General features: G+C 36.2%; 1 protein-coding gene across 2 annotated transcripts in view; it reads left to right on the top strand.

Annotated features, from left to right (window-relative positions):
- Positions 1–17,085, top strand: part of NUP205 (nucleoporin 205) — a 60,449-nt gene that overhangs the window by 16,593 nt on the left and 26,771 nt on the right. For both annotated transcript variants that reach the window (XM_059846694.1, XM_059846693.1), the window contains 14 exons: positions 1,834–1,976; positions 3,010–3,181; positions 4,086–4,230; positions 5,082–5,241; positions 6,400–6,628; positions 6,785–6,949; positions 7,685–7,860; positions 9,772–9,888; positions 11,065–11,202; positions 12,268–12,418; positions 13,189–13,394; positions 14,783–14,965; positions 15,605–15,655; positions 16,247–16,456. In XM_059846694.1, the coding sequence (XP_059702677.1) occupies positions 1,878–1,976; positions 3,010–3,181; positions 4,086–4,230; positions 5,082–5,241; positions 6,400–6,628; positions 6,785–6,949; positions 7,685–7,860; positions 9,772–9,888; positions 11,065–11,202; positions 12,268–12,418; positions 13,189–13,394; positions 14,783–14,965; positions 15,605–15,655; positions 16,247–16,456 (2,202 nt within the window). In that variant the 5' untranslated portion in view covers positions 1,834–1,877. The remainder of the gene's footprint in view (positions 1–1,833; positions 1,977–3,009; positions 3,182–4,085; positions 4,231–5,081; positions 5,242–6,399; positions 6,629–6,784; positions 6,950–7,684; positions 7,861–9,771; positions 9,889–11,064; positions 11,203–12,267; positions 12,419–13,188; positions 13,395–14,782; positions 14,966–15,604; positions 15,656–16,246; positions 16,457–17,085) is intronic.

The following is a 17,085-nucleotide window of genomic DNA, read 5'->3' on the forward strand; positions in this document are numbered from 1 at the left end:
TCTTCATGAAAAACTGTGGCTTTGTTGAAGTGAAATGGAATAGTTCAAATGAGACAATTTTATGAGTTAAACAGCAGGAGAGTCTATAGCCTTATGATTAAAAAAAAATAGGGGAAGAAGGAGTTTTTTACAAGAAATATGAGAAAAATTAAAAGGAGATGTGGCACTAGTACTGGTAAAGATTTTGCCTTATGTTATAGTATATTGTTTATGGTAACAGACATATCGTGGTTGAGTCCATCACTTGGCAAAATGTTCAGGCATGTAAGCATCAGCTGCTGTTGTTGCCAAGAGAAGCAGCTCAGCCTGTGTTTTCTTTCTGTCTCTGATGGGATGGTCAGCCTTTCTAAAACTAGTAATAATGAAACAGCTTAAGTGGGAAAAAGTCAGCATGGTTGCTGAAGTCCCACCTCTTCCTATTCCAGCTACCTATTCCTTTCTCTGCAGTAATTGATCTTTGTGCCATTGCAGAGCAAACTGTGTTGTAGATGTGATCCTGTTGAAAAGAAACTCCTTTTTGGATTAGATTTTGCTTAGAGAAGTTAGATCCTTAATTTGTTCTAATTTCCCAGCAGTTATGTGGTAAGAGCAAACAAATGGACCAGGGAAGTAGTTGAACAGCTTTTGGCAGGCCCTGTGGTTTGCTGCTGGTGCTTACTGGACTTAGTAAAGCAGTAAGAGTGAAAAGACAATTTCAAGTGGAAATAGATCTGAACTCTGAAGTTGTGTGGGACAGCCAGTTACAGCTGAGTGTGAAATTATGCATGCAGTAGTAGCTATTTCTAGGCAGGGATAGCATCGAATGAGTTAAAACACTGATGATCAGAAAAGACAAATTTGTCCCTTTTTTACAGGTTGGCCTGACAGAGCCATACTGGCACTGCTAAATGTGTTGTCTCAGTCATTTGTAAATTCACGTGTAGCTACTCAGCATGAATGGCTTCACCATTTAAGTGTGTAGACTTCACCATTTAAGTATGGCAGTCTTTGATCTGACATTCTGGAGGTACTTTGAAGCTTAGGAGATTGGCATTTTGATTGTTGGGAGGGATATCAATTTTAGTTTGAGTAATCAAAGGAGTTTGTGCTCTCTCAACAGAGAATGTTTTACTCTGATTAGTGAGGCAGGATTTTACACCCCTTCCAGATGACTAGCTCAGTACACACTGGTTCATCTCTGACAACGTAGGAGCAATAAGGGTGATTTAAATAGCTTGCTTTTGCTTAAACTGCTTTTTGGTTTTCCCAACTTGCTCACTCAAGTAGTAATCTTCGCAAATGGTTGAAACAATTTTTCTTTAGCCATCTGCTGTAATGCAAGAGTATTGTATATTTTGATTTGATGGGTTGTTTAACTAATAGTGAAAGTAGTCCTTTTCTGGAGTGTTCTGTAGAAGTAGAGTCACGTCCTGGAGGGATTTAAAAGACATATAGATGTGGCACCTGGGGACATGTTTTAGTGGTGGACTTGGCAGTGTCAGATTAATGCTTAAACTCAGCGGCCTTAAAGGTCCTTTCCAACCAAATACCTGCATTGTAAGTATTCTTGTATGATGACTTTCAGCACCAGAATTTAGGTGTGTACATCATCTTTTTTGGTTCTTTACTTCCCTAGATGCAATTAAGATTTATATCAGACCGTTGTTGGTTTTCTTGTTTTTGTGCCTTAGGAAAGGAAAATACACTTTTCTTGATGGGTGTAAGAGTATACTGACATGCCAAGAGTAACAGTAAACTGAAAAAGAGTCTACTTATTGAAAGCCATATAGAAATAATTTGTTTTCTTCCTTTCTCTGTTTCAAATACATTGTTTTTGTTTATCTCTTCTTTTAGCTGCAAGCTTGTGGGGTCCATATAAAGACATATGGCAGACTGTAATGAATGCCATTTGGAAAAGGCAACCTGAAGCTGTTCATCGTCTCGATCAAGTTTTAAAGAAGCACAAATCTGACTTCATTTCTCTCTTCAGAAATCCGGTACTGGACTAATGCTCTCTTCTGGAATGAGCTGGGCAGCTGATGATTTACTCTGTCTTATAGTCTTACATGCCATTTTAGACCCTGGCCATTCTTTTCATGTGACATTTTTACAGTACATAACAGATGTACATTTTTACAGATGTGTTATACCAGTCCTGTTCTGCTGAAAGAATACAAATAGTATTAAGTGGGAAAAAATAACACGTGCATATTTTATTGTATCATCTACAGGATAATTTTATCTATGATGATTTTTTTCTCTCATTATTTGAGTGCTATTTTGAAAGGAATAGTAAAAGTATCTCATGATCCATCAGTCATGTATTAACTTTTTTTGTTACTCTTGTGTGTCTGAAATAAAGCACAAATGTTGTCTGGTTTTGCTCATATTTCAGTCAGATTGACAAACAAAAAATAGTTGAACACATGAACTTAAAAAATACAGAATGTGTCTTGTTCAGAATGCCAGATAATGTGAAAAAAAATCCCTGTTTCTTGGGGATAGTAAGGTGGTAACTAGAAATATGTCTTCTTTCAGTGGTGTAATTTCTCCAGTAGTAGATGGCTTTTTTAAATTGAAAGGTCAGAAAATTTAACAGTCAGCTATAGAGTTTCATCAGTATATTTTAGCATCTCAGTTTAATGGAAAAAGAGTAATGTAGAAAACAGTTGGGAGTCACACAAGTGTTCTGATCAACAACCCAGAGGTCTTTCACTGAGTTGATATCAATTCCTGTTGAGAATTGTATCGAAGTTTATTTTCAACCACTAGTATTTTGTGTAAACTAAATGTCAGCACTGATTGTATAAGTTTATTCTTTTACGTTCCCACAAAGAGACCACTGCTGTCCAAGCATGAAGCATTTTTAGGATGCCTTTACTATCTCTGCTTAAAAACACTACTTTTGTTTTTATGATGGCAACCTAACCTGACAGAGCTGTGTTTGTGAGGAAGAATTAGTGTGTAAAGCTTTATTCAGTATTTGATCTTGCCATGTTGAATAACTTCCGATGCTTGTTTCTCTTGCAGCCAAAAAATGTTCAGCAGCATGAGAAGATTCAGAAAGCAAGCACAGAAGGAGTTGCTATCCAGGGTCAGCAGGGAACTAGGCTTTTGCCAGAGCAGCTCATCAGAGAAGCCTTTATCCTCAGTGACCTCTTTGATATTGGAGAGCTGGCAGCTGTTGAGCTCCTTCTAGCTGGTGAGAAGGCAGAGTATTTAAGATCTGGAGAAATACTGCTTAAATAGGGCCTTCTTGTTTAAGTGTACATTTAAGGTGAATGCATGATACAGTGAAGGCCTTAGCTTCCTATCACAGAATGTTCTTAAAAAGAAATTCTCACTGTAATGTCATATGGTAGCAGTGTTCTAAACCCTAATGTTTGTATGCTCAGCTATTGCAAAGGGGGGTATATTCTGAGGAGGTTTTATGATTTACTTTCTGTATCATTGACTTTAAACGTAATTAAAACATGATGAGAATTTTTCCATAAAGCAGTGTAATAGATACTGATTCTTCAAATTATATGATAGTTATACATTGCTGTGCGATTCTGTAATCTAATAACTGATTAGTAAGAGAAGTGTTCTGGAGAGTGACACATTCTTTGTGTAGAAGATTGATTTTAGAATGATTAAGTTAAAATTGTTAATTGTTATTACTAGCTACTGTTCATTAACTTGAAAAATTTGTTAAAGAAGTAGAATTCAAGTTTGGAAAGCCATCTTCAAGTCAGGCTCATTCTGTTTTGAACTTGAATTTTCAATGTACTTTCAGATAGAAAATTTAATTTTGAATAAAAGATATTTCTATGATAATCATCTCAAATTGATTATTAAGATTGGTACATATCAGTGGCAAATACCATTTGGACTAGCATTTAAAAAAATTTTTGTATGTTTTAGTAGTTGAGTATTAATTTTACCAATAGCACCCAAAATATCTGGGATTTCTTTTAAGTGTCTGAAACAAATCAAAGTGGTAGTGAATAACCACAGTTACTTTGATATTTGTATTTCAATTATAAATATAAAGATATAGAGTTGTTATCAAGGCACGTTGGTTCAGCTTTCCTTGTCTGTTTCTGTGCATTTTCATTCACTAGGAGAACACCAGCAGCCTCACTTTCCTGGCCTGACAAGAGGTCTAGTGGCAGTCCTGTTGTACTGGGATGGAAAAAGGTGCATTGCCAATTCACTGCGAGCCCTCATCCAGTCACGCCAAGGCAAGACGTGGACATTGGAACTCAGGTCTGTACCAGGGCAATAAGCTGATCAAAACTCTTTGTTTTGAGTGCTTTTAGAACTAATTAGACTAAAGGGAATATGTATAGTCTCGAATTTGCTTTCTTCTTGTAACCTGATGCAGCTGCTTTCATGTTTGTTTCTTAAGCATAATCATATTTTGCACATATTTTTGTTAGATCATAGGGATATCTATTTTACTTTCAGTTCTTTCATGCTACTTCACCTTTTGGCAGTATTTTATTTCAGACACTTTCCCAGTCATTGTTGCTCTGACTAGTGGTCATTGCTCAGTATTTGAGGACACTGCTGTGTTCTGACTTTCTGTGTACTGTAAAGGGGAATTGTGATCCTGCCTTTACTTGAAAGGAATATACTGTCTACTGGTGAACATTATATGCTAGTATTTTTTGCCTTGAAAAAGAAAGCAATGCACACTGCTCCCAGGCTGGCTAGAGAAAGATGAAAAAAATGTGTTCTAGTGTAAATATAAGTTGTGAGTGTATTATCTTGACAATTGCATTTACTAGTAAGAAAGAGCCTGTGAACTTGTGAGTTATGTGCATCTTGTATATAATACTTTTTCCTTTTAATAGAAATCTTAACTAGCTGATCCCTGTTGTATTCTCATTCCATGTTCTTGAACCTACAGCTGTGTAAGGACTCTGTATCCCTTAAGCATAATGTTTTGAGGGCACTACTTACTGATTAGTGATGCGCCTTTAGTTGCTCTCTGTATATAATTTATTTGTATGTTTTTTTGTAATCAAATACATTTTATGGGATTCAGTATTTTAGACATGTTTGTGACTGGAAAACTATGATTAATTGTTGAATTTATATTCTTTCTGTTACAGTCAAGAGTTAGTTTCCATGACAACACGCTTTACAGATGACCTCATGGAGCAGGGTTTGACTCAGAAGATCCTTACACTTGTGTCTCACATTGATTTGAACAATGAATTTGATAAACTCCAGAGAGAGCGAGGATTGGGCAGTGAGAAACATCGCAAAGAGGTAAAATTCACTGAGCATGGATATTCTTCTGTTACTCAACACATTAGGGTAGAGTTAGACTGCAAGGGGTCCTTTACCTTTGCACAAAGTCTGCTGCTCTCTGAGATCACAGGTACTGCTCCACAGCTTGTGCAATATCAGTGTGGGATTCACATCACTTCCTGCATTTCTATTTTGCTGTTTCTCCCAGATGCTAGGGCATGTCTTATTTTTAGTGAAGAGCAGTGACAATAAAAATCTAAGCCTAATATTTACACTGTGTGTAAATTTCTGCTTTTTTAAATTCTGAAGTCTGTGTTTTCAATTACAAGCACTACCATTATCTGCACTATTGACATAAGAAAAGTGAACTAATTCACAAATTATTAAAACAGATTGAAACCAAGTTGAGTCAGGTGAATAATTCTCTTAAGCACCCAATTATGTTAATATGAATGAAAGCATTTCTAATAGTCAAGGGAAAATTGCTTGAAAAAACATTGTCATCTTTGTAGTTCTTGGACTTAATTGACACTGTGACTAACTGCAGCATAATTTTGCTAGCGGGAAGATTTTAAACATTACTGTTTTAATTTTTGATCTCATTTCTAATGGGTAATCGGCCTAAACATCATAGCCCTGTGTAATGAGAAATCAATTTACTTTCCACTGGATAAAGAACTAGCCTTACACTTTTACTACGAATGTAGAAACTGTGGAAAGAGTATCTTTCACATTTACCTGAAATTACCTTAATTTACCTTAGTTTCACCTGAAGAGTGATTTTTTGGGGCAAAGGGAAGGTTGACTGTAACTGGGGTAACTACCAGTGCAGTTGTGTAATTGGAGACAGGAAGTGTGCCTTCTCTATGATGCGTTTACAGCTATGTAAATTCAATTTAGATTGATGTCTCTTGACCTCGACAGGGATGCTGGTTTGTGTGTAGTTATATTCCCAGGTATCTACTCACACCTCTCATGAAATACATAGGAATATAAATGCAATTAACAAACAGAAGTGTCCTTTTTCTGTTTAGGAAATAAACACAGCATTTTCTGTAGCTGCTGTCTTTAGAGTGATTTTTAGGTTAAGCCAGTCATCATGATTGAGAAGGAGAAATTGAGCATTCACCAGGTTAGTTTTTATTGTTTGTTTGTTTGTTTGTTTGTCTTGTAAAGGTTTCTGATCTCATTAAAGAATGCCGACAGTCCTTGGCTGAAAGTCTCTTTGTCTGGACCTGTCAGTCACCCCTGAGTAAGGATGACACTCTGCTCCTCATAAGTTACCTGGAGAAGGTAACAGTGGAAGCCGATGGCTCGTTGGATGGCGTGAACTTGTCTCTTCTCATGGCTCTCCTTTACTGCTTTGATGTCAGCTTTTTGGAACAAGGGGCAGAGGATCGTGAAGGTAATGCTGGCAGCTTTCCCAGAGGTTGCATTGTGCAGAGGGATAAATTGTTGTCTAAGCAGTTTTGTTATAGATCAGTAACAAATTGGCAGGATTTTGCATGTGTTTTTTCACATTTGTTCACTGAGTATTGGTTTTGTGTTTTTGTTGTTGAAGACTTGATGCACCGGCTCCCTCTGCTAGCAGAAAGACAGTACATAGCAACGATCCACACTCGGCTTCAGGAGTGTCAGCCCTGGAAATTACCTGGCCTGCAAGCCACTGTTAGATTAGCCTGGGCACTGACATTGCGAGGAATATCCCAATTCTCTGATGTGACAGGTAAAGTTCACTTGCTGCACATTAGTATTCAGAGCTTGCAAGTAGTGTAAGTCAAAGGATCTAGTACCTTTCTGAAGTGTTATTTACTTCCTTAAAACTTTTTCTATGTGAGTTTGGTTGTAGTGAAATGAATTGCTCTGAAATGTACACAGATGTAGAAGTAATTATTTACTAGACAGTAATAGTGCCTCATTGAAGTGAATGAGATTTTAACATACTGGAAAATTCAAGGATTTCATTTTCAGCTTTGGTATCATTTGAATCTGCTTAAATCCAGAATAGATTCTTGACTGTGTTTGTTTTTACATCTGTAGATGTTAGACCTCAGTATCTTGATATGATGAATCTATTGATAATTTTCTTCTTTCCTTTCTGAACTTCACAAACCATATAGCTTTCTACTACGTCAAAATTGAGTCTACTCCAAAATATCTAAAAAAAAAAAAAAAGTAAACATTATAATTAATGTTTAATTAAAGTTGGTTTGTGATTCTTGGTTGACTGCCTTAGATTTTTTGGGGTAAATGGATATGCACTGTAACATTTATTAAAACAGAAAGTTGAGGTCATCATCTGCCACTAATTTATCTTTTTTTCAGTCTAGTTCTCCTGTACATTAGAAAAAACAGAGTTGATAGAAGCGTGGAAATTTGCATGTCTGTGTATCCTGAAATATATTTGTTTGGTAACAGATTGTTATTTACTTCTTCCCCTCTTGTGAATTTTGTTGCCCAGCTCTAGCAGAATTCACTGAGGCAGACGAGGCAATGGCAGAGCTAGCAATTGCTGATTATGTTTTCCTCTTCCTGACTGAATCTGTTGTGGCGTCTGAAAATTTCTACCAGGAGGAATTTTACATTCGCAAAATCCATAACCTTGTCACGGACTTCCTTGCACTCATGCCAATGAAAGTAAGTTGTTTGTGTGAGTAGCACTTACTGAGAAATGTGGGCATCTCGTCTGTGTTTCTATTATTTGGACAAGGTAGCACAGAGATTCAGATGTGATGCTCAGCTTGAGGTCCTGCGCTTCAGAAAACCTGTTCGCTTTATAGAAACCATAATGTTTGGGGTTTGTTTTCCACTGTTTTCCACTGAAGTAGACTGGTTTTTAAAACACTTCAGTGTGGTGAGATTTGCAACAGAAGCTTTTATGGTGGTAGTAGTTTTGTTTTACGTGATTAAAATTTAAATGAATGCTGAAATTCCATTTCAGTTTGGGTTTGGTTTTTTTGGTTTTTTTCCCGCTTTGGCTCAGATTTTCAGTTGGTTGTAGCTAATGTCTGAAGACAAAGAGAAATGTTCATTGCAAACAGGATTAAAGACAAAATCAGACCATTGACTTGCATTCTAGTTTGATATAAGTCAGTACTAGTTGTTTCACAGGAAATTGTTAGTAGGCAATTGAGGCGTAGCCTTACAAGGCAACTTTTTGTCTTAACTGCTGATAGGTAGTGGTTGGCTTACGTCCTCAGCTGTTTCTACTGAATTTCAAATTTTAGGTAAAAAGAAGTGTCTGTTTTGCAGGATCTTTGTTTTGCTTTGTGTATCTGTATAACCTTTGTTCAGTTATACTTAAATCTCTAAGTCAGCATTTTGATTAATTCTTCTGCATAGTTTTTGCATTTTTGCTTCTTGCCAGTGATGATTTGAGTAAATCTTTTGGTTGCCTCCATTATATTCATTCAGTGCTTGATAACTGGCTTTAGTACCTCAAATAATTGGTTATTTAACTTATCAACAGTTTTTTTCTTGTTCAGTTAGTATACCAATTTAGCTAGTTTGCTTTGACCCTTTCCACAGTTATTTCTGGTTTTTAATATTTTTTCTTGTTATTATTATTTTTAAACTATTTTTTCCCAATGAGACACAATTATTTTGCTGTTCATTCAGTTTTGCATATTGAGATATATTATAGACCATGAACTAGTCTCTATTGACTGTCAGCATGTTTTATTTTTTATGTGTTGAATTGGTTGCTTACTTCTGTTTCTTGTTCTTCAATGTCTCCTTAATATTTAACAAAACTTTTAATCTCGTGTTGGTTTGCTTTCTATAAGCCTCTGTTGGGGTCTCATGTCAAAAGCTTTTTAAATTTAAAATTAAATGTCAGCTGGTTTTTGCTTAGTAATTAGCATTTTCAACACAAAGAAGTTTAGGATGCTGATTAAATGGCTATTTTTTCTTAAAAAATTGCTGCAGTTCTTCTTGCTCTTCTCTCTTGTTTTTCCTGTGGTATTTATTGACATGTGATAATGCTTCTGGCTGAGATGGAGTAACTCCAAAATTGCATCAGTTCGGACCTTTTCAAGTCATAAAGTAGCTGCAAGTAGGAGTAGTCTTTAATGGTGAAGAAAGGTGCAGTCCACAGATTGCAGATACAGGAATCAATATTTTGCATTCATGTTTGCATTTACCTTACATGTTTCTTTTCACTCCTTGTAAATAATGGTCTAGCATCCTTTGAAACTAAGCTGTCTAGCTTTTAAATTAAAAGAGGAAAAGGATCCACCTTTTGGAGCCAGACCAAAGTATCTTTTGCAGTCAGTTAGGAAAAACTCCCATGATACAAGTTGAGGGCTTTTGCTGTGTTCTAAGGGCTTTGGCAGTAAGCAAGTGATTGACTATAACTCTGAGTGCAAGCTCTTGGGAGGACGAGAGGATTGAAAAAATACAAAATTGAATATTCTTGTCATGTTTGTGCGCGTACATTTGCTTTCTTAGTTTTAATAGGCCATGTAGACAATTCCGTTATTTCTGTTCTGTTTCATTCTTAGCTAAATATAGACCACTGTTTCTTTTTCCACTTGATAAATCCTGCAGGTGAAACAGCTGAGAAACCGTGCTGATGAGGATGCTCGCATGATCCACATGAGTATTCAGATGGGTAACGATCCACCTATTTCCCTTCGGAGAGACCTGGAGCATTTAATGCTTCTAGTAAGCCTTATTTTCTTGTAAATTACTGTGACAAATAGTGATTGTGACTTTCATTTGTCATCTGAAATCCCTACCTGAATGATACCACGTGGTGCTGGATCCTTCCCCTTTGGGATGTATTTTATTTTTTTTCCTTAAGTATAGACACTTTTCTATAATTTTTCATATAAAATAGTTAATTTACTGCCTTGGTTTCTGATGTTAATGTCATGGTTTTTATTATTTTTTAGTAAGCAAATACTGCATTGTTTCTTACATTTGGAGGTTTTAGAGGTTTTACCCCACTGTTGACAGTTACTCTGATAAATAATTGAAATGTGTAAATAATTCTCATGTGTTGATATATTTGTAATGAGAGTTTGGGAAGACTGTTTTCTATTTGCTGTAGAGTAGGCTTGGTAAGGTGACTCCATCAAGGCTGATGGAATTGCAAATTCCATTATTTCTGTAGAGTTTTGACCATAAGTATACATTTAAAAGAATGATTTTGTGTCACATTTTCAATAAAATGAAGAAAATCAAAATAAAATAAAATGGAAGTAAAAATACTTATATTTTTTTAAATATTAGCTATTAGGGTTACTTAACTGCACTTTCAGAAAAATCCATGTTGAAAAGCAGATTTGCATACTGAACTGAAGTGTTTTATATTTTCTGGTAATTTAAAAGCTTGTATTACTAGTCTTTTCCAAAGATACTCCTTTAGGTTATAGGACATTAGCAGGAAAATTTGTAGTGAAATGCTTTCTTAGGCAGCTCAGATAGATATAGTAAACTTAATTGAAGAAATAAAAATTTGCTCTGAGAAATTTGTGTGTTCAGATAGCAGATAAGGTTTCTAGTTATGATACCAGCTAAGTTGTAAAATTAATGTGTAAAGGTTGGCATATGGTTGTTTAAGGAGAAATGACTGGCTTTTTAGCAATTATTTAATCCATAATAATTTAATAGAAAATTATTTCATTTTCACTGATATGTACATTTTGAATTTTGCTGGCTGTCACTAGTTCCAGTTCTGTTATTTAGAAACTGTGATTTTCAGAAAGTTTTAAGAACTGGAACACCAGCCCTGCGTTGCTTTGCCTCTCAGATGTGTTTAGCCAATCTAGAAGCAGTGCTAAATGGTTTTTTCTTCCTGGAGTTGATACTTCCCTAGCATCTTCCTTTTTCTGACAGATTGCTGAGTTGTACAGGAAGGACCCCTTTAATCTGGAGCTTGCCCATGAGTACTGGTGTCCATCAGAGCCCCTGCAGACCTCCACCATCATGGGCTCCTACCTTGGAGTAGCTCACCAGCGACCCCCTCAGCGTCAGGTTATCGCAATTTTCTTGAGTAATTGCTAGTAACTTAAAACCAAAGTAACACAAAACCCTCAAGCAACAAATTTTTTTGGTATCCCTGTTACAGATAACCTCTAAGAAGACCTTACTTTTTTTCGATGACTGAGTTGCATGTGTCCTGCTCTGCATGGCTTGGTTGTTGTTGCTTGCCCTAAAATGAGCTTCTGTCAGCCATTCATGGTTGTCAATAAACTTTGCAAAAAAGAGTACTAACATACCTCTTTAAAAATGTTGTTTAGGTTTGATTTGTTACAGTTGCTAAATGGATTCTGATAGTTCACTTTGTGTTTTTTGTCATGATTTCTACATGACTTTTTCATTTAACTGAGAAATGAGATTCCTTAACAATAAAAAACCCCAAAACTTTATTAACTGCAGTTGATAGTATTTTGGGGGTAAAAAGTCCTAAGAATATTTTAATGATTTAAAGTCCTAAAATTATAGTCCATAAGACACAGAACTTAAAATTAAAATGAAGCAACAATCTAAGCAGATAAAGCAGACATTCCAAAAACTCTTTGGGTATCTGGGATGCTGTCAGCCCTCAATGCTTCTTTAAGGACTGTGCAGTGCTAGGCAAAACCTTGTACGAGACAAATCAGACACATCCCAAGACCCAGCCAGAATTCTGGCAATTTAAATTAGGGTCAGGTGCAAGCAAGCCTAGTGACCCTGAAAGGAACCACTGTGTTGAGAGTCTCTGTTCAGGTACATGACAAGCACACTGAACTCTTTACTTAACTTGCACTGTGAGATGTGCTAATAATACTCCTGTGGAACATTTGGGAGCTGAAGTAAATTTTATCAGTGGAAATACAGAATTGCAGTTAGTATATTCTGCAGTCACAGGAGTTATTTTGTTTAGTTCCTCTTTCAAGCATGTCTGACTGAATAGGCCAGTCTACAAAGGAACTTGTCTACCCCACCCTCATTAGATTAGAATTTGTTTTCTGACTTTTACTTCTTAATGTTTTCCTATAATACTCAGATTTTCCTTTTTTTTTTTTTTTTTTAAACACTGATCTTTATTTGTTCTAGGTTGTCTTGTCAAAGTTTGTTAGGCAAATGGGAGATCTACTTCCTTCCACAATTTACATCCCATACTTGAAAATGCTGCGGGGACTGGCTAGTGGGCCTCAGTGTGCTCATTACTGCTTTAGTTTGCTAAAAGTCAATGGCAGTAGTCATGGTAAGAGAAGTGACACTTCAGCTCTTTCTCAACTCCTTTTCTTTTGAAAAGTGCGAAGACTCATTTGAGATGAATTGTGGCCTCATACTTTTAACATTTCATTGTTAGTACAAAGGTGAAACTGGAAGTCTTTACTTGAAACTGTAATCTGAAATAAAACCTGCCAGATGAGGTAGTTAGATGGCTGAGCACCATAGTGAGCAATTCACCTAGTGAAATAATGCTTTTTAAAAAAAATAAACTCATGTCTTAGCACCATAAGAAATGCAGAATGTCAGTGCTGCTTATTATAAAACAAAAAATAAGTAATGTCCTAAATTTAGCTATATTTACAAAGTATACGTTATAACTTTCCTGAGCTAACTTTGTGCAGAAGTACTTTGTTCAGTTAAAATTTTTTGATTCATGTAATACAGTAGAACATTCTCAAAGTAAGAGATGCTGGTCAGTCCTGTGTTTTGCATTCATTTTGCATTGGTCAAATTATGAAAAACCCCGTACTTTGAAAATAGAAAAAATGCTGCAAAGATTCCAATTCATAAAACAGAAAACTTACTTATACTAGTTCTTTATATTAGCACCTTTCTGTCTCAAAAAAACCATAAACAAGCAAAAGTCCCCAAACATAAATGATTACTTTTGTATACAATAACTTTCCTTTGAACTTTACTTTTTTCTTTAGATAAGAAACTTTTAGTTTTAGCCACCCTGCTTTTCACCCTGTGAAAGAATAGAAAGAAAATCTTGTCATCTGTTTGTCATTCTTTTAGCGGAGAACATCCAAGGAGCAGGTGGCAGTCCTGTCTCCTGGGAGCATTTCTTCCACTCCTTGATGCTTTATCATGAGCACTTAAGGAAAGACTTGCCAAGTGCAGACAGTGTCCAGTACCGTCACCTGCCTCTCCGAGGCATCACACAGAAAGAACAGGATGGATTAATTGCATTTTTACAGCTGACCACTGTTATAGTCAATTGGGTAAGTAACATTTTATTTGGTTTTCTTTGTTAATACTTTTTTTAACCCTTGCAAATCATCATCATTCAGCTCTGAAGTTCTCCTTGACCAAAAAAAGTATGTAAGGAAAATGTATCTAGCAGTTGTCATTTTATTAGTGAACTCCAAAAGTATGGGAAGCCTCAGGAGTAACTGTAATGACCAAACACTGAAGGTGTAGGTGAAGCAGAAAGAGATGATGACTTTTCCTTTTTTTGCTGATTTTCTTGCTTCCTTGACTCTTGTGCTGGTAATGGAGATATCTTTCAGAAGTAAGGTATATTCACAATAAATCACTATGGAGTAGGAAAGTTCTTTGCCTTTATTTATGAGTTTGAAAAAGCAAAAGTAATAGTTGAATTCAAAAGGAAGGGGTAGAAATTTGACAAGGAATGTGATCAGCTGTGAAACTTGCCTCCAGGGTTATGATTTAAAATATTCCCAAACCAAGGGTGTAAAATGATTTGAATTAATTGACTGGAAGAGAATTCTAGGAGAATAAAATTGCGGTGCATGATTTTGTATTGTGAATTGTCTGTGTAATTCTGAATAGTGTAGAATTCTGCTCTCAAGTACCCACCAGATTTTGCAGCCTAAAATTTTTGTGACATAGGGAGATAGCCTTGGTTTTGCTGACACAGACACAAGACAGATCAGTAAAACTAAATATGATTTTTAAAAATCATCTTTGGTGGAAATGATAATGGGGTGATCCTGTTTGAGCTGTAATGTCAGCATTGGATATGCAAGACGAAAGGGAACTCTTAAAAGTAATATTTTGTGGCATCATTAAATCATAATCTGGGATGAAGATAAATTTGTTCTAAGGATGCAGGGAATTACCATTTGATGAGACTAGAGGCTTGATCCTGTCCAGTGGTTCATCTCACAGTCTCTAGTGAGTTTACGTGAGTGATGATCCTGTTCTTAGACTAAAACAAATTGATACAAGTTCTTAGAAAACATCCACATGAAGTGTGAGTTAGTAGAAGTATGTAGAGATGGGAGTATATAGAATGTAATAGAAAAACTAATAAAAGTCCCTCTACCCATGCTTGAAGAAGCTGCTAGAGTGTAAGTACTTAAAGACTAATTCTATGAATGGTTGTCTACTAAAAAAAAGCACATTGTTATAAGAAGTCTGTATTTTCAGATAATTCTTCTGTGTGGATAGGCACAATTTTAGTACTTGAAAGTCTTTATACTCAGCTTTTTGTTTAATTAAAATGGTTGGCTTTGGAATTTTCTACTATTCTTTTGAAATCTTGTGTACTTTCAAGTACAAAGCAGAGTCTTTGGTGATGAGATTGTAAGACATGAAAAACCTTCAAAGTAATAATCTGCAGTTCTGTTTTCTGTTTACTCTGTAGAGTGAGAATGCTCGCCTGGCTCTTTGTGAGCACCCTCAGTGGACGCCAGTAGTGGTCATCCTGGGACTTCTGCAGTGCAGCATTCCTCCCATTTTGAAAGCAGAGCTACTAGAAACCCTTACTGCTTTTGGAAGATCCCCTGAAATAGCTGCTTCACTCTGGCAATCCCTGGAATATACACAGGTATCTTAAGATTTTCAGTGCTTAGAACTTGTAGCATCCTAGTTTGTTGAAATTGCCAGTAGTATATTTGAAATAGTACTGCATTTCCTCCTATGTTTTCTTTTTGCCATTGTTGAATATAATTTTTTTCATGTACTTAATGCTTTGAAACGATTTTGAAAATTACAGTATCACCTCAGAGATGTCATTGGTGGTGCTTATTTTATATCAGTACAGGTTTCCTAACAGTCCTGTTTGAACTGTAATTGCTGCCTTATTTTTTGTTGCTAATAAGAGACCCTGACATCTCTCCACCTTTGCTTCCTAATTTATGGTATTTCTTAAAATATACTATTGTAAAAGATAATGAAGGAAATGTCTTTCCCCTACCTAATATAAGATAAAAATCATTAATGTGAAAACATGATGCAGATCTTGGAGAACGTAAAGCTGGAAGCATACAAGTGTCAAACATAATCTAGCCTCTCAGACAGAAAAATCTTGGCTTTTTATCCTTTAAAAGGATTTAGAAAACCTCTTCTTAGATCTAAAACGTGCTGAGTGTCTCTTTTTTTTTTTAATCCTGATAAAAATTGTGGAGATGCTCTTTGATTCTGTTGGTCTGTTGGTCTGTTATAATTTTTTTTTTCTGTTTTGAAGATACTACAAACTGTGAGAAGTCCAGGCCAGAGACAAGCAATTGGTATTGAGGTAAGAGAGTCTCTGTGCTTTGGCAGCCTCTCTAATCATCTGCATATGCATTTGGGAAGCACTTGCAGAGGCTGCCTCTCCTTCATGTGTCCATGGGAAACTTTTCTAATAGACGCTGTTGTTTCACTGCTTTGTAATGTACTTTCAAGCCTGCTTGTAATTTCTGGAAAATTTTATCCATTTTTGCATCTAGTTCAGCTTCATACTAGTAAGAGAACAACACCTAAACCCTCAAATTCCTTATGGGCACGTCTTACTAACTTTTTCCTAGATTGGACTCACTTTTATTACATCTTGGTATAGCTCACTTTGTGTCTAACAACAGTGGTAAATAAAAACAAAGTAGGTAAATATTGAGGCATATCTTCTAGTAGCTCAGAAAGGAATGAATACGTCGTGCTGAACTGAAGTAACAGTACTGATGCTTTGCTGCTTTTGCTCTGTTTGTGTTGTACTGTAGACAAAAATGCTGCTAAGTTGATTCACTGTGAAGTCATCGCAGATGACGCTATTATATTATTTCTCACATGTTTCTTCCTCCCCCAAAATTGGTGATTTTTCTCCTCCTCTTTTTGCTGTCCTCCTGGGAAGGTTGAATTGAATGAGATTGAGTCCCGATATGAGGAATATCCTTTAACCCGTGCCTTCTGTAAGCTCATCAGCACACTAGTGGAGAGTTCATTCCCAGCTAACCTGGGAGCCGGTCTCCGCCCTCCAGGCTTTGATCCCTACCTCCAGTTCCTCAGGGATTCTGTGTTTCTCCGATTCCGCACCAGAGCTTACCGGAAGGCTGCTGAAAAGGTAAGTTTTGTTTGAAAATATTTTTTTCCTTAGGATATAGTTGTTGATGTGGCTTAGATCTGTATGAGAAAGCTGTGCAAGTTTGATGCAGCAGAAGTAACCTAGAGCACTTGATGGTGTTTTGATTCTGTAAACAGGTGATATTTCAACTCATGGATGAGGATTTGCTTCAAAGGAGCCTGTATAAAGTATCTTTTAAAAAAGAAGTTCGTATTCCTAAATTTCAATTTGCTGTGCAGGATTCTGCAAGTCTTCATCATGGCTAATGATTTCTGAATGTGACATGCCCAAACCTACAAGTCACATTTGTCCTTTTCTCAATGCTACCTCAGAAAATATTTCTGACTTGCTGAACCAAGGAATTTGGCTTTGGTTCTGGATGAAATACTTCTGGATGGAGGCACATGCTAAACTGTGTCCTGGAAGCTGGCTATTCTTGATCTGTTCTTAGCTGTATACCTAATAAAAACTATTTGTTGCTTATCCTAATAAGCAATAAATCCAATAATAAAATATCCTAATATGTATATTGTATAATAGAGCCTAAAGCAGATAATAAATCTGTTTCAGTGTTCCCCTTTCATTTCAGAAAGAAAGCTTGGGCTTTCAAATGATTTGACATGTTGAAG

Source organism: Haemorhous mexicanus, chromosome 5 (genome assembly GCF_027477595.1).
Source record: "Haemorhous mexicanus isolate bHaeMex1 chromosome 5, bHaeMex1.pri, whole genome shotgun sequence".
Lineage (NCBI taxonomy): Eukaryota > Metazoa > Chordata > Aves > Passeriformes > Fringillidae > Haemorhous > Haemorhous mexicanus.